The following is a 21,675-nucleotide window of genomic DNA, read 5'->3' as shown; positions in this document are numbered from 1 at the left end:
GGCGCGACCGCCCCCGGCGGACTACAGCTCCCGGCGTGCCCCGCGCGGGAGGACTACCGTTCCCGGCGGCTCGTGCGCGGGCGGCCGCCCCTTCGCCACCTCCCGCCGGTACCGAGCGGTTCGCGGGTGTCGGCGCTGCCCGGTTGCTGCTGCCGTTCCGGTCCCGCTCTGCTTCCTACCCCGGGACATGGACTCCGACTCTTGCGCCTCCCCGTTTGCCCCGGAGGTGAGCCGGGGTCCCGGGGGGGGGGTGGGGGGCGTCTCCCGCCGCCCGGTCCGTTTCGGCCCAGCCCGGTCCGCCCGGCCCCCGGTGCCCGCTCCCTGTCGCCGCCTGACCGCGGGGCCGGGGCCATCTTGAGGCTCCCGAGCACCGGGGCGAGGAATGGCGGCGGCGCGCCCCGCCGTGTCCTGCCGTGGGGGCGGCCCACCTGAGGGCCCGGTACCGAGACCGGGGGGCCGGCAGTGCTGGGGGGCAGCGGGGAGGGGGAGTGGTGGCGCTGCCCGGCTGCGGCGGGGAGTGGGGGTGGGGTGGCCCGGCCCGGGGAGCGGCGGCGGGCGGGGCCGGCTGCGGGGAACGGCGGCGGCGGCGGCGCCTCCCCCCCGGCCGTGTGCGCCCCGCGGCCGCCGCTGACTCCCCCTTCCCCCCCCAGGACTTCTCTCCGGTCTCCCGGCGGCACCGGACCGTGGAAGACTTCAACAAGTTCTGCACCTTCGTCCTGGCCTACGCCGGCTACATCCCGTACCCGCAGGAGGTGAGTGGGCACCGGGCGGGCGGGGCCTCCGCCGTCGCCGGGCTCGGCTGCACAATCAGCCGCTGCGAGCAGGCTGCGCATCCGCGCCGGGTGCCTGGGACAAAAGGGGGAACCACAGCAGCCGGGAGGGGACGGGGCCGCATCTCGGGCGGGGTGAAGAAAGCGGGATCCCGGAATCGTTCACGGGTCCCGGAACCGCCCCCTCAGCCTTTCCGGGGCCGCTCCGGGCTGCGGCCGTGCCCGGCCGCAGGTCCCGGCGGGGAAGAGCGCGGCTTGAACTTGGGGCCTGAACTTGGCTGATCCGGGCCGTGCGAGGCAGCCGCGGGGCAAGGGCGCAGCGCCAGCCGGCTCCCGGTTCACGCTTTCCCCGCGCTCGGTGTCCTCCAGGAAGCGCCGCTGAGGAACAGCCCCAGCCCCCCCAACAGCACCGGGGGCACCATCGACAGCGACAGCTGGGATCCCCGCTTCAACGACACTGCCTCTTCCGTGTCCCTGCCCGCCAAGAACAGAAAGAGCTTCAGCCAGCTGAAGCGAGCGAAGCCCTATGGCTCCCTGTTCCAACGGGCAAAGCCCAGCAGCTTCCTGCCCGAGCGAAAGCAGATTGATAAGATCAGGAAGAAGAAGAAGCTGAAGAGGAGGGAGGCAGAGGTGTCTGCAGAGGAGGACTATGAGGAGAAGCTGCTGGACCTGGAAGCAGAGGACTCTTACGTAGAGACGCCGATGAGCCCCTCGTCCGAGGGTGACCCTCAGTCTGCGGCCGAGCACTGCTCGGTGTGGGACTCGGACACCCCCTCCGCCGTGTCCTACCCTGCCGTGGCGGCGGAGCAGGCGGTGGAGATCCAGAGCGTGGGCAAGCGAACGGTCATCCGGCAGGGCAAGCAGGTGGTCTTCCGGGATGAGGATGGCACCGGCGATGACGAGGACATCATGGTGGATTCGGGTAGGTGGCCTGGCTGCCCGGGGGGCATCGGCAGCAGCGCTGCTGCTGCCCATCTCCGTGGCGCTTCACTCGTGGTGTGCGGGTGACCCCGAGGTGTCTGCCTGGGTGCAAGGCGTGGCAGCAGGGGGGAAGGAGGGGGCTGGGGCTGGTTGGCTGCTTCTGTGACAGTGAGAGAGAAGCTGCAACTTCAGAGAGGCAGCTGGTTCTCCTCTCCTGGGCACGGCCTCTCGTGCTGCCCAGCGCCTCTTTGTGTGCAGGTGGGCCCTGGGGGTATCAGCGAAGGCCCTGTCTGCGGGGCCCGGGCAGCTGATCTGGCACGGCGCAAGAGCCGTGGGGTGCGGTGCTGGCCGCTTGCTCACCACTGCGCTGCTTCTCCTGGCAGATGATGACTCCTGGGACCTGGTCACCTGCTTCTGCATGAAGCCCTTCGCGGGGCGGCCGATGATCGAGTGCAGCGAGTGCCACACCTGGATCCACCTCTCCTGCGCCAAGATCCGCAAGTCCAACGTCCCCGAGGTCTACGTCTGCCAGAAGTGCCGGGACTCCAAGTTTGACATCCGCCGCTCCAACCGCTCCCGGACGGGCTCGCGCCGGCGCTTCCTGGACTAGCGGACGGGGCTGGCTGCTGGTGCTGCTGGGCGGGCGAGCTGTCGGGGGGCTGGGGACAGCCCCCCTGAACTGCTGCTGCTCAGGCCAAGGGGCTGCCCGGCCGGCCCGCGGTGCAGGGACAAGGAATGGCTGCGCCCTGGGCAGCCGGGGCCGGGCGAGGCGCCTGGCTGGAACTGCTGCTGACCGGTGCCAGGACAGAGTGCACCCTGGGTCCAGTAGGGCTTTGTCTGGGCACAGCCACGGACTGGGGGATGTCTGGGAATGCACAAACCTTTGCCATGTGTGTTCTCATCCCATGGGGAAACTGCAAAGCTCCTCTGTGCCAGAAACTCCTCCCCCAGAGAGCAGGCGCTGGGAATCTGTGAAGCCTGCAAAGCAACTGGCCAGGTGTTCAAATTTACTGTAGCTTTATAGCTGCCCCTTTGTCCCTGCCGTCAGTCAGATGCCTGAGGCTCTGGAGTGGGCACTGATGTGCACCTCCCTTCGTGCAATCTGCCCCTCTTCAGTGGGGACTCTGCGGCTCCGAGCCGCTCAGGTGGAAAGAGGCCTGAGGGAGAGAGCAGCCCCCACTGGGCTGTGCCATGGGAGCTCCTCCTGGGTCTCTCCTTACAGTGACTTCTGCTTTGCCTGCGTGGTTGGGATCCATCTGCTCCGTGCCCTGGCCTCAGCTCGGAGGTGCTGCTTTCAGAACACCACGGCCCCGGGGTCAGGCGTGGACTGCACAGGGCCCATAATGAACTTGGACCTCGGCAGGTCTGGTGTGGGATTGGGTCACTTCCATGAGTGCTAAAGCAGCTGACTTTTGGTTTCCCTGTTTGTTTCTGAGAGTGGATGTGTAGTAAACCCCAGAACCTGTCCCCTGTTGGTTGCCAGCTGAGGGACAAAGCCAAGGCAGGCTGTGAGGTGAAGCACAGGCTCCAGCTGCTGTGGGGGAGGTCAGTGCCAAGGCCCCTGCCAGGGTCCCTCACCAGGCCTCCCTAGGGCTGCAGCCCTAGAGCAGTCTGCTCAGAAAGGTGGGAGGGAGTCAAGGCTCCTCCCAAGGCCACAGCAGCGGCAGCAGTGCTCCTTAAAGACCAGACAGCTAAGACAAGCCCTGAGCACCACCTGGCTGCTTTGAGGTGTTCCCTGCAGCCCTGGCTGAGCACAGTGCTCTGGCTGGAGATTGCTCCATGGCCTGTGCAGCACTGGCTGTGCTGGCAGCAAGGTGCCCATGTCTGTGCTGCAGCTGTACCCTCTGGGCCCACCACCGTGCCAAGAGTGCCAGCTCAGGAGCTGTGTCCTGGGGGGGGCCGGGGGGCTTCCCAGCACGTCAGGTGCCCTCCTTCAGCCATCCGCTCTGGGGCTGCTGAGGCTGCAGGCAGACAAGTCTGTGGCTCTGCTTCTGTCCTCTGTCTTTATCAAGATCCTGTTCCACTGAGCTGCCGCAGCTGCCTGTGGGTTCTGAACACCAGCTCCAGCTTCTGTAACACCTTCAGCCCGTGCTGTGGTCTGCTGCCTTCCAGAAGCTGCGTGGAACGGCCAAGGAGTTTGCCAAAGACTTGCCCCAGTGGCTGCTGGGCTGATCACTGCAGCCAGAAAAGTAACCAAAGTTCTCAAATGCTGCCATTTTGATCTGCAAACAGAAAGGCTTTGGAGGATCCTGGTCCTGAGCTGCCCAAGGGTTGCACCTACTCTGAAAACCTATTTACAGCAGCTGCAGTTCAGCTGGACCTTGGTGGATGTGTTCCTGAAGCTGTCATGGGAGAAAAGGTGGCCTGGGCTCTTGTCAGAGGTGGCTGCTGTGCTGTGACCTTGCCAGCTCTGTTCCAGATGGTGTCTGAGACTGCCAGCAGCAGAGACAAACCAACCTCTCCCTTCTCCTTCATCACTTCAGCCATGTACAATGAGAGCTTACTCCAGAACTTTATTTTTTCATTAAAACTGTTTTAATGAACCATGGTTTTTCCTTAAGTGTGAAACAAGTGAACAACGACTTTGTCCTACCCTGACCTCAGGAGTCTGTGCTTCTGCTTTACTGGTGTGCAGCAGTGTGCCAGGTGGCAGCATGGCAATGCTGCAGGGGTGCTGCCCATCCCTGTTGGGTGCTGAGGGGTACCCCCAGCTCTCTAGAGCAGCTGCTCCTTGCCCTCTGCTGTCAGGTGAATCCTGGTGGGGCCCAGGTGCTGGTGCAGGGCAGAGCGATGCCTGCTGCTGCTCAGGGCTCTCTGGCCTTGCTGAAGGCTCTGCTGTGTCTGCCCTGCTCAGCCAGACCCCAACCAAACACCTCAGAGCTGTGCTGAAGAGAGCTCCTTCCCTCCCCCCCTGCCCCAGGCACCACTGCTCAGCCAGCAGCCTCCACCCTGCGGAGGTGGCACAGAGCCACCCTGGAAGCTGAGCTCCGGCTGCTCTCTCATCCACTCTGACTGGAGTTTGGTGTGACCCTGGCAGCCACCGCTTCCAGAGGAGCTGCAGAGGGGACCTGGCAGCTCCTCTGAGCAGAAGTGGTGGTACCTTACCTACCCTGGGAGCACGTGAGCAAGTGAGGAGCAGAGCAGCTCAGGGCAGACGCCCAGCCCGTGCCAGCTGGCCGGGGGTGGTGCCCGGTGCCCCCCGCAGGCCCTGGCAGAAAGCACGGCGCACTCCGAGTCACTCTCTTTATTGTTACCACAGCACGGGGCAGCACCCGGGCAAGCAGCTGCTCTCCTGTCTCCTAACACAGCTGGCAGGGCACCGCCTGCCACACGGACAGTAAGGGTCAGAATGTCTCTGCTGAAGGTGGCAGTGCCCGGGGGGGTTGCAGGTGGTGCTGCCCCAGGGTCTGTAACAGCCGCGCCGCCCCCACGTTAGCCATCGGCATCGATCCTGTGAGCTGCCAGAGACAACAACAGCTGATGGACATCGCTCTGTGGGACCAGGCCCAGCCTGCCTCCAGCCTTCCTCCATGCCAGGGGCTGCCAGAACATCTCTGGCTGCCAGTTAATTCGTGGGCACCTCTGAGGTACCCCAGGGGAGCTCTGTAAGTTGGATGTGCCTCTTAAATTGGGCCAGGGAGCTTGTGGCCTTGTGCTGGCCCCAGGCTGCAGGGGTGCCAGTGCAGGGGTGCCAGTGCAGCTGCTCACTGGTGGACACTGGTTTCACGTTCCCCCAGCAGGCAAAATGTTGAGAGACCAACGGGGATGAGGCAGCAATGTGGAGCAGGCCTCCAGCTTGCCCTCCTGCGCTGCCTTCAGCCCAGACCGGGCAGGCTGATGCTTGAGCTGCCCGCAGCGACACCAGCAGCTCCTAGCTCCAGCTAGATCCCCAGTGCTGGGTGGTGTGAACAGCTGCAGGGGTGCTGCTGAGCTCCCCAGGGGGCTGTCATGGTCAGGCCATTCCAGTAACCCCAGTGCTGAACTGCAGTGCTGCAGGTGGCAGCAGGGTGCTCCTTGCTACTCACACTGCTTGGGTATCCTGAGGGCCTCGCTGTCAGCTGCCATCACCTGGTGCAGAACCCCTCGGAACTGGTATAGCACTTTCAAACTCTTCTCCTCACCCACACAGGGGTCATAGAAACCTGGCAGCCCAGCCTGGAAGCAGAGAAGGACAGAGTGGGAGGACTCTCACAGCTCTTCAGCTGAGGACAAGCATTACTTAGTGTCAGAATGAGGTGGGACTAAAGCAAGGGAGAGACAAGGAGCTAAGGAATCAGCTGGGACTAAAGCAGAGGGCTAGGAAGGTTCTGGTGTTGAGCCCCAGAGTCTGACACACAGAGGCCCACACTGCAAATATGGAGATGCTGTTTCTGGGGCACTGGAAATGACCAAACAGAAGCTCCCTGAGCTTGCTAACACTTGGTGTGCCAAGGGCTCCTGCAGCCTCATCACCAGCTACAAGCAGAGGGAGAAGTGCCCTGAAAGGGCGGCACAGGCTTCAGTCACAATGGAGCCAGATGCCAACAGCTGTGTACCTTGGAGGCCTCTGTCAGGATGAGTTTGGAGTCCTTCACCAGGCACTGCAGGGGCACAGTCACATCGATCACCTTCACCTTCTCATTCCTCCTGCTGTTGTCGTTCACGAACTTCCCGTACCAGGCATTCACCACGATCAGACCTGCAGTGCCCAGCACACCACAGCCCTGCTGAGGCTGTGCCAAGCAAACCACAGCTCCAGCCAGGAGGAGCAGCCCAGTAGCTTCTCTTCTTTCACTGGTGTCTGCACTCTCCTTGCCTGCACCCATGCTTCTCCAGACAGACCCTTTCTGCCTGAGTGTTTGCTACCCATCTCCAGCACTGGGGCAGGGCAGGAGCTCGGTGCCACCCTGCTGGGGCAGTCCACCTGGGTGTCAGCTCACTTTGGAACACTCCTGGAAATTGCTAGCAAACCTCAGGAACCAGGGTTCCTTTATGATCCAGGAGCAATCTCCTCAGGCTGAAGCTTTTGCACACATTCACAGACACCTCTGCTGGGCAGAGCTGAACGCAGCCTCTTGTCCTCAGCCCGATCCACCTCGCAGCCAGTCCCAGGACAACATCCAGTGCATCTTTACCTAAGCTTGGGCACCATAAGCCCAATCCCCACAGAACTTCCCCACTCCACTTGGTTACCAGTGGAAATGGAGACAGCACCCAGCCCTTTGCTGCTCCTTCCTGTCCCCCAGCCTGTGCAGCAAGGCAGCAGCGCTGCCATCCTCACCCATCCTGGCTTCCTCCGCTTCGATGATCCTGCGGACGGACTCCTGCATCAGCCGCACCTGGGGCAGGCAGGGGCAGGGCATCAGCAGCAGTGCCCAGGGCAGGGGCAGCCCCCAGCACAGAGGGAGGATGGCTCATGGGAGCCACTCACCGCAGCCTCGGCCTCCTGCTTCTTCTGAAGGATGTCGCTGGCTGTGCTCTCCCTCTGCTTCTCCAGCTCCCTGCCGTGCGGAAGCCAACCCCAGCTCAGCTCTGGGCAGGGCACTCGATGCCTGCTTACCCACCCCTGGGACACCAACCCACAGGCTCACACAAACCATCCCAGCCCTAAGGTTCCTCCCCACAGGTCAAGATATTTTTGTAGGCTTCCAGAACTCCTCAGTCCTGGTGATGCAGCAAACCACAGTGCCTCAGCTGGAGGCCTAGGCAGCAGGCTCCCAGCGCGCCCGAGTGGGACTTGCCAGCTCTGATCTCAAAACACAGCCCTGGAACTCACCTCTCCTTCTGTGCCCTGAGGTAGGGTTTGATGATCAGCCTGTGCATGGCAAAGTAGATCACTAGAGGTCCCACAGTGGCATAGAACACAGCACTGGGAAGCAGCTGATCTGTTAGGTGCACAGGGAAGAAGTAGGTCTGGCTGGCCCTGTTCAACCTGGAGCAAAGGAGAGACAGGTCAGAGGGAATGGAGAGCTGTGCCCTGAGCTGAGCACCTGTGGAACCAAAGCAGAGATGAGCTCAGAAAGGTGAAAATCCAACAAACTAAACCACCACAAAGGTAAGAAACAGCTGGCACCACCCACAGCCAGGCTGGTATGCAGCAGATCTCTTGTGACAGCATCTGATCATCCCCAAGTGCAGTTTTAATCTTAGGAGGATTTACTTGGTCATTAATTTCACCAGGGAAGGGCACCAACAGCACAAGCACCCCCACCAGTCGCAGGTGTGTGTCCTTGTGTGCAGTGCCACACACACAGGCTGCAGTCAGACCCAGTTCTGCTCATGCTGCCTTTGGAAGCCTTCCCTCTGCTCCCTGTGGTGCCCCAGGCCTTGCTGTGCTGTGCTCAGCTCTCTGGGATGCACACAAGTCCTGGCAGAGGTGGCTCAGGGTGACACAGCAGAAGGCTCACACTGCTTCCATGTACACCACTTCCATCAGAGCAGAGGGCAGGTGCAGCCCTTCCTGCTGACACATCAATGCCCCTCTGCTGCCCCAGGACTGGGACCTTCCCACCTGAGCACTGGAAAGAGACTGATGCAGGCTATGGGCTGGAATCTTGCACTGACTTGATTTTGAGAGACACTCCTTGGGGCACACCAACACTGACAGTGGCTCCTAGAACGCTGTGCCTGGAAATCTTCCTCTCTGCTCCATACTCCACTATGGTCCCAAAGAAACCTGCCCTGCAACGACAGAAGCAAAGCCTGGTGAAGCCTGGAACCCATCTGTGTGCAGCAGCTGGTGGCTACTGGGCAGCTCCCTGGGTATCTGCTAGGTTAGCCCAGGCTTGTCAGTAAAGCACTGCATGGACTGGAAGAGCTTCTGGCTTTCTGTCACACACAGGTATTTAAGTTCCAGCTGTGTGATGGGGCACACAGAGCTGAGCCTCCAGGACACCCACACCAGCATTCACAGACTGAATGGATGCAGGGCAGATTCCCACACAGCATCTGACGTGTGTGGAACCGGGAGGCCTGCAGCAGCAGTTTCCTCTTGCAGACTTACTTGAGAGAGCCTTTCACTCGTGTTTGATCCTCATCCTGAAACTTGTGCTGGTAACTGACCATCAGGAAGGAGTGGGGGATGCCCAGCTGGAAGAGACAGCAGAGCCTTGGCCACCGCTGGATGTCCCCCAGGTGGCACAGGAAGAGCCACGCTGGCTGCTTGCTCATCACCGCCAGCAGCCTCTGCAGCCTGTGCTGCCTGCCCTGACCCCCCCCAGCTGACCCAGCCCCACAGTGCCAGCAGCAGCTGCAGAGCCTTGTGCCCAGGGCGGCGCTCAGCTCCCACAAGCCTGCTGGGGCCGCAGGCTGGGCGCAGCTGAGGCGTGGCATGGGTGTGGCACGGCACGGCTGAGGTGTGGCACGGTGCGGCCGGGGTGTGGCATGGCTGTGGTGGGGCACGGCTGGGGTGGGGTGTGGCACGGCTGGGGTGTGGCACGGCTGGGGCGGGGCAGGGCACGGCTGGGGTGGGGCACGGCTGGGGCGGGGTGGGGCTGGGGCGGGGTGGGGCACGGCTGGGGTGGGGCACGGCTGGGGCGGGGTGGGGCACTGCTGGGGTGTGGCACGGCTGGGGCGGGGCACGGCTGGGGCGGGGCACGGCTGGGGCGGGGTGGGGCACTGCCGGGGTGTGGCACGGCTGGGGCAGGGCACGGCTGGGGTGGGGCATGGCTGGGGCAGGGCACTGCCAGGGCACAGCGCAGCTGGGGCGCAGCTCACCTGCAGGGCCAGGGTGAAGTGGCTGCTCTTGGTGTCGCGCACCAGGCTGGTGTTCATGGCGGACTGCAGGCCCCAGCGCCACTGCAGGTACCCCATGGTGTTCCTGTCCAGGTGCCGAGCCAGCACCGTGGTGAGGCCGGGGCGCACCCCGCGCGACGAGAACTGCAGGGCACAGTTGGTGGTGATGAAGCTGGGATGGAAGAGCAGAGGCTCAGGACGCGGCTCGGGGGCCTGGCACGGCCTGTCCCAGGAGCCTGGCACGGCCCCCGGCAGACACAGTCCTGGGCTAGTGGGGAGGCAGCAGGCTGGGCTGCTGGAGGAGAGCAGCCCTGCTGCTTCACAACCCTCAAGCTCCAGCTCTAGAGACCATCACTAAGGGACTCGGAAGACCCCAGCAGGAGCTCTGAGGAGCTCCCTGACTGAGTGAGAGAAGAACCCAAGGATGTCTGTGCTGGCACAAAGGGCTTCAGTCACAGCCCCGACTGCACTCTGCTCATCTGGAAACAGACACCACGACAGCAGCAGATCTGCACCACTGCCCTCAAAGAGGGCATCTCCTCTCCTCTGTGCTGTCACACACGGGAGCCCCAGCAGCGGCCCCTGCAGCACCCTCCTGCTGCTGTGGTGGCCTCAAGTGTCAGGATCCCATGACAAGGTCGAGCAGACCCAAGGCAGGGCGCGGGGTGGTAGCGCTGGGCCCCTGGCTGCTATTTACCATCGTGGTGTAAGGTTACGGAATATCTTCAGCCCAAAGAGAGGTCCCTGAAGGTCTCCTGCTCCAAACTCCAGCTGTTTAAATGCACAATGCCAAACTGTTAGAAGAAAACTCCTCCACCTTCTACAGAATGTGGAAAGTAAGAGGTGAAACAGAGCCAAGCTCCCTAGAGAAGGTTCCCTCCCTAGAGGCAGCAGCCTGGATATCGACCTCTTACCTCGCCCCAGCCCTTGGCAGATGTCACTCGTCTCAGAGCAACATTGATTGAGCCTCCTCCGTTCCCATTCTGGGTGGAAAGGTTACCAGACAGGATTGCTGTGTCCGTGGCAGTCAGTGGTGCCTGGAAAATGGATGGACTGTTACCTATTGCTCTGCTCCAATGTCTGTCCTGCAAGGACACAGCCCTGACTGCAGGGTGCAAGGCCAGAGGCAGGTAACACTCCAGGTGACTCCTTCTCTGCCACCAGGCCCAGAGGTTTGAACCAGCCACACCTGCCCTAAATTTTGAGTCCTGACCCTGAGCTCCAAAGCCTTCTAAGCTCACCAGCAGACTAAGTGTCCTCTGCCCTGCTGAAGAGAGAAACCACTCACCCTCCTTTTCCTTACCCCAGGAGCAGGCACTGTTCATTCTCACACACTGAATGCTGCAGTGCAGTGATGGAGACTCCCTGCCAGCAGAAAGGCAGCACCGTGGTCTGCAGACCAGTGCCACCAACACAGCCCTGCTGGACCCAACTGTGCTGGCAGCCACATCCTGCCCCAGACCGTGGCGCCGGCCCCCGGGCAGGGTTTGGCTGCTCTGGCCCTCTGCCCCTCACCTCCACGGCCCAGGCCCTGCTCCCCACCCCAGCAGGGCCTGCCCTCACCTCGATGGACTGGGAGATGTGCATCTTGTTGATCTCAATCTGGGGGAAGCCGCTCCCGGGCACATCCTCGTACTCCTCGTCGTAGCGATCGAAGAGGTCGGTGGCATCTATGCCCACACTGATGGTTCCCTGCAGGGCAAGGCACAGGAGCACTGAGACCCCCAGCAGCCACAGGCCAGCCAGCCAGCCCAGCTTTGTGCTTGAAAGCAAAGCACAGTGCTGAGAAGCAGCAAGGCCCAGAGGCACTGGGCAGAAGCAGCTTTGCAGCAGAATGTGACTGGCAATGCAGGCAGCACTGCCTCTGTCAGGACATGCTGCAGGAGGAGGTACAACACTTTCACACAGCAGGTTTCTTCTTCTCCCACAACTGCCCCTGCTCTGTCAGGAGCTGAAGTGATGTGCTTCAGAAATTGACTCCCTTCAGTGCACAGCCTGTAAAAGCTTTGTGAGTTATCTGGAAGAGGAGTTCTGAGCTGTGCTGTTCACTTGTGGTTGACTTCAGCAGTAGAAGCTCTTTCCTTTTCCTAGTTTGTATCTTGTAATCAGCAGCAAAGCTTGACAAAGGCAGGAAGTATTTGCCACTTGGTGAAAGTCTTTCTCAGGCCACAAAAGAGCTGTCCTACAAAAAACCAGGCCACAGCTAAACAGCCTGGCTGCCTGCTGCTGTGCTCACTGCCACTGACTGCTGCAGGGGGGTGTTTGAATGGGGCAGGATCAGATCCCTGCCTGGGTCACGTCACTTCCAGTGGCTTTGAAACCTTCCCCACAGACCCGGCAAGCAGCATCCCAGCTCACACAGAAGGGACCAGTTGCACTAGCACAGAATGAGCAACTGGCACCAAGCAGCTCAATAGCTGAGCAGGTACAAAAGGCACTGGCAGAGCCCAAGCATGGATGGAACAAATTCCTCCTGCTGCCGGAGCGAGCACTTTCCCTGCGCTGTGCTTAGCAGCCAGGAGCCGCAAGTGCAGAAAGAACCGCAGAGCCTGACAGGACACAACACTCCTCTTTGGGCTCCCAGCTCTCTCTTTGCTGTGGAGATTCCTGACCTCTTCTCAACGACTGGACAGGTACTTCAGCAGCAGCAGCCAGGTTCACCTCCAGCAGAGCTCCGGGCTGGGGGCTGGGCCCCAGCTGTTTGCAAGCCACTGCCGGCAGCCTGCGGTGAATTTCAAAGCGATTGCTCTCATCCTTCTCTTTGTGGCAGCACCAAGGACGAGCTCCCAGCCTTCATGCAGAAGACAAAGTCACCTTCAAGGAATCTGCTCTCCAGACGCTACAGCTTCTTCAGTTTCAGCCCTCTCCTGCTCCGGGCTGTGCCTTGAAACAAGGCCAAAAGAGGAGAGAAGCAAGGCAAAGCCTCCACCCCCGGGCAGTGGCAGGGCCCCAGCTGCTCTCAGCCCTCCAGAGACACGGAACAGAGCAGCCAAAGAGAAACAGAGTGGCCACACAAGAGAGAACTCTTCCCACTTCCCCTGATGCTCTTCAATTCGAGGAAGGGTAAAACCCAAGACCTTTGTTAACAGAGGCAGCATAGAAAGAGGTTTTCCCTGTGCAGCACCACACTCAGCACAGAGCCTTTGCCAGGCTGCAACTTGAGACTCCAAGTCAAACATTGTTAAACAAGGGATAACAAACAGAGCAGTAAGTGCTGAATGTGAATGGCAGAAGACAGAGAACTGCCTGTGTCCAACTCAAACTCATCATCAGCTGTCTTAGGAACTTGCACTGAGAAAGCCCTGGTGAGCAACACCTCAGCAGGCTGCGCTCACCGGCCCACGCTGCTGTGCCCCTTGGAGAGGTGCTCCAAGGCCACTCACATTCCTGATGCCTTTCTTTCAGCCACACTCCAAGGCTTATGATTTCCTTTTTGCACCTCTAGTCCCTGTGCATCCACCAGAGCCACCTGGAGGAGAGCCTCCATTCCCTCCCCAGCTCCTCCACACACCTTCTGCTTAGCTGCCTCTCACTGGAGTGAGTGGTGGAGTCTCTGTGGACATCCCACCTCCCACCCAGCAGGGGAAGTCCCCCTGAGGTCTACAGCTCCTGGCACAGAAACTGGCTCAGGCACAAGCTCAGGAAAAGCAGCAGATGGCAAAGCTAAAAATAGTGCCAGTGAGGGGCAGCACCCCTGTGCCACCAGAGAGCTGCTGCCCCCAGCTCCCCAGCTGCCACCTGCTCGCAGCACTGCCGATGAAAAAGCCCTCCCCAAGGAAGAGCAGCAGGGAGAAGCTGGAGAGCTCTGCTCAGCTGCTGGTGGTGCTGCAGCGTGTGCCTGCTCGGCAGGACAGGAACCACCACGGCTGTGCAGTCTCTCGGCATCACTTCTCTGTGCTGTCCTGTGAACACAAACAAGGCTTCCCTGCTGGAATTCTGAGGTGTGCCAGAGGAGAAGACACTCCCTCCTTGCCTCTCTCCTTAGGGATTTGTTTTCTGGAAGGAGAGATCTGGAAGCTGTGACAGACTCTGCCCTGAGGGCCCTGCATCTCCTAGGTGCTGCCCTTCCACAGCAGGGGCATTGGGGATTTCATTTCTCCTAACTGGAAGCAGTTCTCAAATCAAGCCATGAACTTTTCAACCCTTCTGCACATCTGTGGAAGCAGAAATGCAGCTCTGAAAGCAAGGGCAGGCTGGACCCAACCCTGCCAATTGTCTGCATCTGGTTGTTGCTCAGCAGCTCTGGGCAATGTGCTTTGCCCTGCTGGAGCTGACAGCGTGCTGGGAGTGCTCAGCTGGCTCGTGCTGGGCTCTGAGAGGATCACAGCTGTGGTGTCCCAGCCCACAGGAGCACTGCCTGCAGAAGCTCTTCCACAGGCTGCCAGTCAGCAGTTGCTGCAAACACCCAGATGGATGATTTTATCCCAGGACACAGAGGCTGGGGCTGACAGAGCAGCTCCACTGTTTCCTGCTGGCAGCCACAGCAAGGTGCCCGGATCCAAATGTCAAATTCCTGAAGTGCCAGAGAAGAAGGAGGTGGAGAGAAGCTTGCCCTGATCCCCAGCACCCCACCTCCAGCAGAGTCTGACCTGCCTGCTCTGTGGCACGCAGAGATCCCTTCCTGCCCAGACAAGGATGTCAGCAGAGCACCTCCCTGCTCTGTGGTGACACCACAGCAGTGCTGGAGGGAGCTGCAGGAGGTTTCAGTGTATTTGCAATACCTGGAAAGGAATCCTGAGCATTGCAGTTAGCTCAAATCTCTTGCAATTGCTGAAGGATGTTTTGCCCCTGCATGCCAGGAAAGCAAAGAACAGAGCCTTCCCTGGAGTGTCACAGCCCCAGGAGTGAGCTCTTCCCTCTCACTGCCCAGGGAAACTGCAGGCTGAAAGCAGGCAGAGGCACTGGCTCAGGGTGGGTACCTGAGGAGCTGCTTGCTGGAGCCCCTCACCCAGGTCCATCCCCCGCCGCCTGCCTGCAAGCTTCCATGGATTCACTCCTGAGACCATCACCAGGTCTTAGCTCACCTTTGGGTTTGTTCTCTGCTGAAGCCTTCTCTCTTCCCTCTCTCTCTGCAGACGCTCAAATTCTTCCCTGATTTCAGCTGGGGTTCTCTTCCTCTCCACAACCTGCTCAACAAGAAAGGAAAGCCAAAGATTGCCATGGAGAGGATGCTCAGGGCACTGCTCTGCTGACAGGACAGAAGGCCCCTGACCTGACACACCCCAGTGCTGCCCCTCTGGCAGCTCTGACCACTCTGCACCAGTTTCAGCACTGAGAGCTTGGAACCAATGCCTGGGCCAGACCAAAAGGCAGGCATGAGAGAAATCCTCATGCCTTGAGAGAAGGGAAAAGGATCTTGTTCTTGCTGTTGTCCTGACAAACCCCAGGCAAGGAGCTCTCAGCCCACAAGTCCAAGAGGCTGCAGCACAGCCTTGCCAACAGCTCCCCACGGACTCTGCTGGGTGCAGATCAAAAATGAGAGGGGCTGGAAGCATCTGGCCTGAAGTAAAGTGGTGAAGGAGAGTGCTGTCACTGTAGGCTACACTGATTCACCCCTGTTTACCTCACCCAGGAACAGGGATTTCAACAGCTAAGGCTCTAGGTATGCATGGAAAGAGGATTGGATTTGGCTTGCAAAATAGCATCAGGTCTGCCACAAGCAGCTCAAAGCTGTTGCACACTGACACCCCTCCACCTCCTGCTGCTGACTGCAAACCTGACCTTGGTGCTGAGCTGACCCAACCCAATGTGATTGCAGCAATCAACCAAGGCTGGTGGGTGCCAGCAGGGGAACTCCACAGCAGGAAAGCCACAAATGGGCAAATTCCCTTTCAAAGCCCACAAACCCCAAACCCACAGCAACAACAAAGAACAAGCCCAAAATGCTCAGAAAGTAAAAGCAATTTCAGACCCTGAGGGTAGCTGATGCTGAAAAGAGAGGTTCAGGTGGCAGTGTGAGCCTGGGTGGACATTAAGGACACATTTGTCAGTGACAAAGCTGCTGCCTGTCAGGGACCTCTGAATCTCAGGGTGATTGTTCTCTTGCCAAGTGAAACCCCCAAGTGTTCTTTGAAACTCCACCATGGCCTCAGTGCAGAGAGAGAGAAACCACTGAAGCAGGAGGCCTGCAAGCAACAGCAGCCATTACCATCAAGGTGTCAGAGCAGCTCCACACAAGAGTGCCAGATAAGGGCAGGTCAAGTCAGTTCCACAGGCCACAAGGTGCTAAGTTTCTCTCACCTCCCATCCTTCCATTTCCAGTCCTCTCCTCCCATATATGTCATAGATGGCTCTGGTCTGTGGATCACTAAGCACTGCAAGTTAGAACCAAAAGAGAGGAGAGAACTCAGTGTTTGGTCTGCTCCTCCACCTCCAGACACTGGAGTGCAGGCACAGGTCCTCAGGCGTGGAGCTCACCAGGTGCCTCTCAGCTCCCCGGTGCAGTGGGAGCAGCACAGGCTGACCTCTCCCCCAGGACACTATGGCTTTCTTTCCTCCCTCACTTCTAAAATGCAAAGCCAAAGAGCACAGCAGGGGCATGCAGCTGGGGGTCAGTGTTGCTTTCTCTACCTGCAGGGTGACACAAGCCCCCAGCCCCCCACAGGATATTAGCAATCCAGTTGCAGCAGTCCCTGGACACCTGGGGAGCAAAGACATCCACCTCTGTCCAGCCCTCACAGCTCTTTGGTGCTCTGCTTCCTGCCTTCCATCTTCCTCCTCATCCCTGTCCAGCACCAACAAAGCCATTTCCAAAGGCAGCTCCTGCCAGGCCACACACGAGCTACAGGGAGCTGCAGGAATGGAGGCAATGGGAACCTCCCCAGAAGCCACCCAGCGCAGTGGAGGGAAGAAAAGGCAGCAGGAGAGGGCAGAAGACTCTCTAAATGCAAGGCACAGGTAAATGCATCACCTCTGCTCTCACAGCTGTCCTTAGACACCAGGAAATGAACAACTCAGCAGCATGCTCCCCACAAGGCTCCAGGACTGGCTTTACCCTCCTCAGGTATTTCTTCTGCCTGTGCAGGAGCTGGGAAGCCTGCTGGGGGTGTTTGCTAAGGCAAGAGCCTTGCCCTGATAGCTGAGCTTTGATCTGAACTGCTTGAGGAGTACTGAACCTGCCACATGTCACAGAATACTTTCTACCCATCCTGATAAAATGCATCTCTTGCTGTGTGATACTAGAGGATGGCAGAGGAGGGGCAGAAAGCAGGCAGGAGCTGACTTATCTTCCAGCTGTCCAGTTCTGGGTGGGAAGGACCACGCTCCTGCTGGGCACTGAGTGAGCAGGGCAGAGCCCACCAGGAGTCCAGAGGGGAAGCTGACCCTGAGGCAAGGCCCACTCCCACCACTGGAATGGAACTACAGAAGCACCTTGAGCCTTCGTTCCCCTGCCATCAACCTGAGGCCCCTGCAAAAGCTTCCCTATGCCCAAGGCCTATCCAGGGACAAGGTAAAGGGCTCCAGCCACATCCCAGCCTGACTGGAAGCATTCAGGAAAGAGGAGACCAAAAGTATTAGCTCATCTTTGAGGTTTAATAGAGGAGTATTTATTCACCATTCTGCTTTAGTTTCTCCTTAGGCCACAGCACCAGCACCAGACTTTGAATGCAGAAGAGCTCTGCCAGCTTCTTGCCAGCCCTGCCAAAGGCTGCAAGCTGGCACCCCTCTGCCTCAGGTACCCAAAGTACCACTGTGGTGACAGCAGCATTCATGTAAATGTCAGCTTAACTCAGCATGTTTCCAAAGCCCCTCTCACTGCTGTGAATCCTCTCTCCTCATCTGTGTCAGCTTGCTGAAAAACAAGCAGGTGACAGGGCACAAACTCAGGATGCTCAGTCTGAAGCAGGACATTGTCCTTCTGTTAGAAGCTCTTCAGTCTCTCCTGGGAGTCTCTTCAGCAGCCAGGGAAGTGCTGAAAAGGCGACTTAGGGCATGCAGGAAAGGAGAGTGACTCCAGAGCTCCTTCAGCGCAGAGCTCACGCTGCCCTGCTCCGAGGCACAGGGCAGAAGCAGGGCACAAAGCAGCACTAACTACCAGCAGGTTTAATGGCCCCCACAAAGCCCAGCCCTGCTCCCAGGGAGCCCCAGCAGAGCAGGCTGCCACTGACCTTCGTAAGCCTGGTGCACCAGGTTGAAGAGGCGCTCGGCCTGCGTCTTGAGCTCGGGGTCCCGGTGCTTGTCGGGGTGGTACAGCATGCACAGCCGGCGGTAGGCAGCCTTCAGCTCCTCCTGAGAGGCCTGAGCAGGACAGGGCAGTCACAGCACAGCAGGGCTGCCTCAGCATCCATTCCCTGCCCAGACAGCTGCTCCATCACACTGCTTCCACTCACACAGAGTCAGGAGGGGACTTTTGTTTCCTGACTCGAGTCACCGGAACGCTGAGCTCTGCACAGCAGCGCTCTCCACACCACTCCCTGCAGCAGCTCTTCCTGGCAGTAGCCCTCTGCTCTTGCAGCCTGCTCAGCACATACTCACAAGTTCAGCTGCCACAATCAGCCAGAGCTTCCCTGAAAGGCACAGGGCAGCACAAGCAGCCTCCCAGGGCTCCCAACCAGCCCCTTAAAACACCACCCAGCCAAGGATGGCCTCCCAGGTGCAGGAGGCAGAATTCCCTGGCTGCACAGCAGCAGAAATATGCAGAGTGAAAGAAGGGGAACAACTCAGTGGGTCCTTGCTGGCCTCTGCCAAGCCAGCCTCATCCGCTCTGCTTCAGGAACAGAGCCCCCAGAGCCGGGGGGGTGTCTGGAAATGGCTTCTGCTATCAGAATTTGTTGGCACCTGTTCCATTTGCCCTGAATGCTCTCCAGTGATTGGAGCTTTCACCATGGCAATAAAGGCCCTAAAAGTTCACCTCTTAAAGTAGCATCTTCGGTGCAGCCTGGGCACGAGTCTGGGTTTTCACCAGGGAAATGCCTTGGTCTTCACCAGAGACTCCTCCAGGACAGCCTAGAGCCAGTGTTTGCTCTGCATATTTGCACTGTTTCATCTTGAGGCTGCTCAATGATGTAGCAAAAGCAGACCTGCCAAACGTGCTGGCCCTGGGGAGGCAGCTGCAGGTCAGCTCCTCTCTTTTTGCTACCTTGCACTGAGAAGGCAGGGGGAACACAGCACTAAGTCAGCCTTCTTTAATCCAATTAATGATGAATGGTTTAATGTGCTATTGATTATCTCATAGAAATGAGCAGCTTCATTTTTCATCACTGCTCTGTTCAATAAAATGTTAGATTGTGCCTTTCATCATCACTGCACAGCTCGGGTCACTGCTTCAACCTTTCCTCAGCCTCTTGCAAACTGCTGCAGCAGAGCCTGCAGCGCTGCGGGTGGCCACGGGATGCAGAGGCCAGCAGCAATCCCCTGCAACTCACATTTTTAGTACCAAACTTACAGGCACAATTAAAATGCCTCCCATCTCTCTGCCTGGGCTTGAACAGCTTCATTTCATCCTCAGGGGGGCCTCCACATGCTCGATGGATCGAAGTCTACCCAAGGCAAAGCAGCCGAGGCCCTGCTCGCAGTGTGCTCTGCAAGGCTTGGTGCCTGCCCTCTTGAGCCTCAGCTGGCACAGCAGACACTGGCACAGCACACTGCACACTGCAGTGCCAGCTCACTGCACTCCCCTGCCATGAGGGCAGGACCACTGCTTTTAATTAGCAAGGGGTAATGAGCAAAGCAGCTACAGCTCCCCACTGGAGTGATGCCCTCTCAGGGGGCTCCCCTGCTGTACCACACCTCAGCTTTCTGGTCCCTGGCTACGTTAACAAGGAAGCCTTTGCTGTTAGTTTCCCAAGCAGTCACAACCCTTCTGCAATGCTTTTAACCTCCACAGCTGCAGCTGCTGATGCTTGGGGGGAGAGTCACAAAAGCCACCTGAAGGCGCTTCTAAGAGCACCGCTGCCGCACGGCGCTGGGGGTGCTGCGGACAGCTGCTGCGGACGGCTGCTGCGGACAGCCGCTGCGGACAGCTGCTGCGGACAGCTGCTGCCACGGATTTGCTTCAGAAACACCTAAGCGTCCCACAGAAGAGGTGCAGGAGGCGCAAGGACTGACACCAACTCCAAAGAGCCACCAGACTGAACTGCATCTACATCCTGAGCTGCTGTCCGAGGCCGCAGCAGCCGCGCAGGGCCAGCTCAGACTGCCCTGGTCTGCAGCGAGCTGCTGCCACAGTCAGCACTGCTCTCACACGCAGATCTCCCTCTTGCTCGCTCTGCACTTCACAAAGCAAACTCCAGCACACTTTACACGTTAAGATCTTTGCCCATTTGCCTAATTATTACTACCGGAAAACATCGTTACCGGCCACCAAGTTCCAGACCGTTCTCGTGTGACAAACCTGCACCAGCCAATACCGATCCACTCTTAAAACCGAAATCGAGGACCCCTGCTCCTCTTTTTCTAAGGACAGCGGCGTGCTGCAAACCCCTGGAGGTGTCTCCCGTTTGGGAAGGCTTGGACGCCCGCCCGCAGCGCCGGGACCAAGCAGGCCCACGCCAGGGAGCCAAGCACCGCGCGGGCACGGGCAGGAGCAGGCCTGCGGCCGAGCTGCCCCGGGCGCCCCGACAGGCACCGGAGCACAACGCTTCGCTGCCCCCTGCCGCCGCTCCCGCGCCCAGCTGCGCACGGCCCGGTTCGGGGGGCTGAAGCCCTGCTCCGGAACGGGGGCAGGCCGGGCTGAGGCAGCCCCGCTGCCGTCTGCCGGGTCCCGCACCGGCCGCGGCTGAGGCCCGGCCCGCCCGTGCGGGCACCGGGGTCACGGCCGGCCCTGTCCCGCCGCCCCGCGCCGCCCCCCGGCCCCGCCGCTCGCCGCCGGGCTCACCTCCCGCCGCACGTTGAGCAGCGAGTAGTAGTCCTCGTTGTCCGGCACCTCCTCCCCCAAGGCCGCCGCCATCTTCCCGACCTCTCACCCCGCGCCGCCGCGCGCCGGGGCGTGGAGCCAGCGCCAGAGCTGCTGGCAGCGCCCCCAGCGGTGCGGAGGTCCCAGCGCTCGCGCCTGCGCCCGGGGCCAGCCCGCGGCCGGCGGCCTGCGCATGAGTGGGCAGGGGCCGGGCCCGCCCCAGGCAGCCGGGAGGCGAGGCGGGAGCGGCGCGCGGGCTGCCGCGGTGAGTGCTCGGGAGGGGCGGCCCGGTCCGGTCCGGTCCGCCTGCAGCTGCCTCTCCGCGGGTCGCCCCGCGGCGTCCGGACGCGCGAGACAGGCAGGAGCGGCTCCGTTCCCGCGTGGCGGTGCCCCGAGGCGTCTCTCCCCGCCGCGGTCCCTTCGTGCCCGCGCACTGGGCTCGGTAGGGACGGGGCCGAGCGGCGGCTGTGGGGGCAGCCAGCGGGCTGGACCCCGGGGCCAGCGGGCGATCCGGGTCTCTGTGCGTCCCGGGGCACGCGAAGGAGAGAGCGAGCTGCTGGCGGCGGTGCCCCGGCCTCGGTAAGCTGCCCGCGGCGGTGCTCGTCCGGTCTGCGGTGGAGCCAGCGCCGCGCGGCTGCCGGCGCCGTGCTGCGGGGCAGCGGCGGTGGGGCTCAGCTGGGTGCCCTCGAGGGGCCCCCGCAGAGGGGTTGTCCCCTGCCCGCGTTCTCTGCGGGGGCAGCAGTTGCAGGCGCTGCCCCGGGGCCGCTCGCCTGGCACAGGAGGGTCGTCCCCGCAGCGCCCTGTGCCCCAAGTGCCTTCATTTGCTGAGCGTCTCCTGGCGCTCAGTGAACTCGCAGAGGTGCCCTGGGAGAGGTGCAGCCTGTTGCGGTGCAGTGCCGTGAGGTGGAATCCTCTGGCGGCGCGGAGCAGGAAGGTGAGCAGAAGGTTACTCGGCGGCGGTACAGAGCAGCTGCAGGGGGCAAGCCGTGGCCGAACCTTGGTCTCGTTTGTCACGGTGTAAATCCGGAGCGGTTCTCTCCAGGTCAGTAGAGCTGCTTTGGTTTTTCACCGCAGAGAATGGTGCTTCAGAGTTTGTGCCGTGTTGCCCTCCACGGAGCGGATGGTCCTGTGGGTGTTGACCACGAGGGACACTCGGCAAGGCTTGCTCAGTGGTGAAGCAGAAGGGAAATGCCCCAGAGAGTGGGGAGCAGACAGAATTTTTAGCAGGTGGGCTCGCTGGTCTGTGCCTGGTAATAAAGCTTGGTGGCAGCCTGGGTGTTTGGTGGCTTTGGTGTTGCCCGGGAAGACAACCCAGGTCTTGCCTGCTCTGGTTGGATGTTCCCCAGTGGCTGGATCCGATGTTTGTGTTGGGATTGCTGGAGTCTGGTCCTCAAACAAGAGCTCTTGAAGAGGACTCCTTAGCTCCAGTGCAATCTA

At 60.3% G+C, this 21,675-nt stretch overlaps 3 protein-coding genes across 9 annotated transcripts in view; 2 read left to right on the top strand and 1 right to left on the bottom strand.

Annotated features, from left to right (window-relative positions):
- The first annotated feature begins 10 nt into the window (after positions 1–10).
- On the top strand, positions 11–4,289 carry PHF13 (PHD finger protein 13). The gene is made up of 4 exons (XM_068158141.1): positions 11–226; positions 651–752; positions 1,140–1,692; positions 2,075–4,289. Exons 1-4 carry the CDS (start codon positions 188–190, stop codon positions 2,299–2,301), a joined length of 921 nt encoding a protein of 306 aa, XP_068014242.1. The 5' UTR covers positions 11–187; the 3' UTR covers positions 2,302–4,289.
- On the bottom strand, positions 4,194–20,310 carry DNAJC11 (DnaJ heat shock protein family (Hsp40) member C11). The gene is made up of 16 exons (XM_068158132.1): positions 20,221–20,310; positions 17,513–17,642; positions 15,645–15,718; positions 14,429–14,530; positions 10,968–11,096; positions 10,319–10,441; positions 10,102–10,175; positions 9,387–9,576; positions 8,674–8,759; positions 8,235–8,351; positions 7,447–7,602; positions 7,102–7,171; positions 6,952–7,009; positions 6,227–6,369; positions 5,717–5,846; positions 4,194–5,149 (listed from the first exon to the last, which is right to left on the bottom strand). Exons 1-16 carry the CDS (start codon positions 20,290–20,292, stop codon positions 5,124–5,126), a joined length of 1,680 nt encoding a protein of 559 aa, XP_068014233.1. The 5' UTR covers positions 20,293–20,310; the 3' UTR covers positions 4,194–5,123.
- A 107-nt stretch (positions 20,311–20,417) lies between these two features.
- Positions 20,418–21,675, top strand: part of CAMTA1 (calmodulin binding transcription activator 1) — a 218,159-nt gene continuing 216,901 nt past the window's right edge. For 5 of the 7 annotated variants that reach the window (XM_068158100.1, XM_068158102.1, XM_068158096.1 and 2 more), the window contains exon 1: positions 20,418–20,503. The gene's annotated coding sequence lies outside the window, so the exon portion shown is untranslated. Of the gene's footprint in view, positions 20,504–20,525; positions 20,818–20,959; positions 21,173–21,312; positions 21,466–21,675 lie in introns of those variants that run through there. The other 2 variants (XM_068158099.1, XM_068158098.1) reach the window with 2 other exon arrangements.

Source organism: Melanerpes formicivorus, unplaced genomic scaffold, assembly GCF_026170545.1.
Source record: "Melanerpes formicivorus ecotype bairdi unplaced genomic scaffold, bMelFor1.0.p_v2 SCAF_39, whole genome shotgun sequence".
In the NCBI taxonomy this organism is placed as follows: Eukaryota; Metazoa; Chordata; class Aves; order Piciformes; family Picidae; genus Melanerpes; species Melanerpes formicivorus.
The sequence above is the reverse complement of the archived record's forward strand: the minus strand, read 5'-3'. Positions and strand labels throughout refer to the sequence as shown.

Excerpts from the sequence above, each read along its gene's own strand:
- PHF13 (XM_068158141.1), top strand. The coding sequence starts at position 188 with ATGGACTCCGACTCTTGCGCCTCCCCGTTTGCCCCGGAG. Across the intron at positions 227-650 it reads CCTCCCCGTTTGCCCCGGAG|GACTTCTCTCCGGTCTCCCG; the intron begins GTGAGCCGGGGT and ends TTCCCCCCCCAG. Across the intron at positions 753-1,139 it reads ACATCCCGTACCCGCAGGAG|GAAGCGCCGCTGAGGAACAG; the intron begins GTGAGTGGGCAC and ends GGTGTCCTCCAG.
- DNAJC11 (XM_068158132.1), bottom strand. The coding sequence starts at position 20,292 with ATGGCGGCGGCCTTGGGGGAGGAGGTGCCGGACAACGAGGACTACTAC. Across the intron at positions 17,643-20,220 it reads TGCTCAACGTGCGGCGGGAG|GCCTCTCAGGAGGAGCTGAA; the intron begins GTGAGCCCGGCG and ends TGTCCTGCTCAG. Across the intron at positions 9,577-10,101 it reads CGTAACCTTACACCACGATG|CTTCATCACCACCAACTGTG; the intron begins GTAAATAGCAGC and ends CTTCCATCCCAG.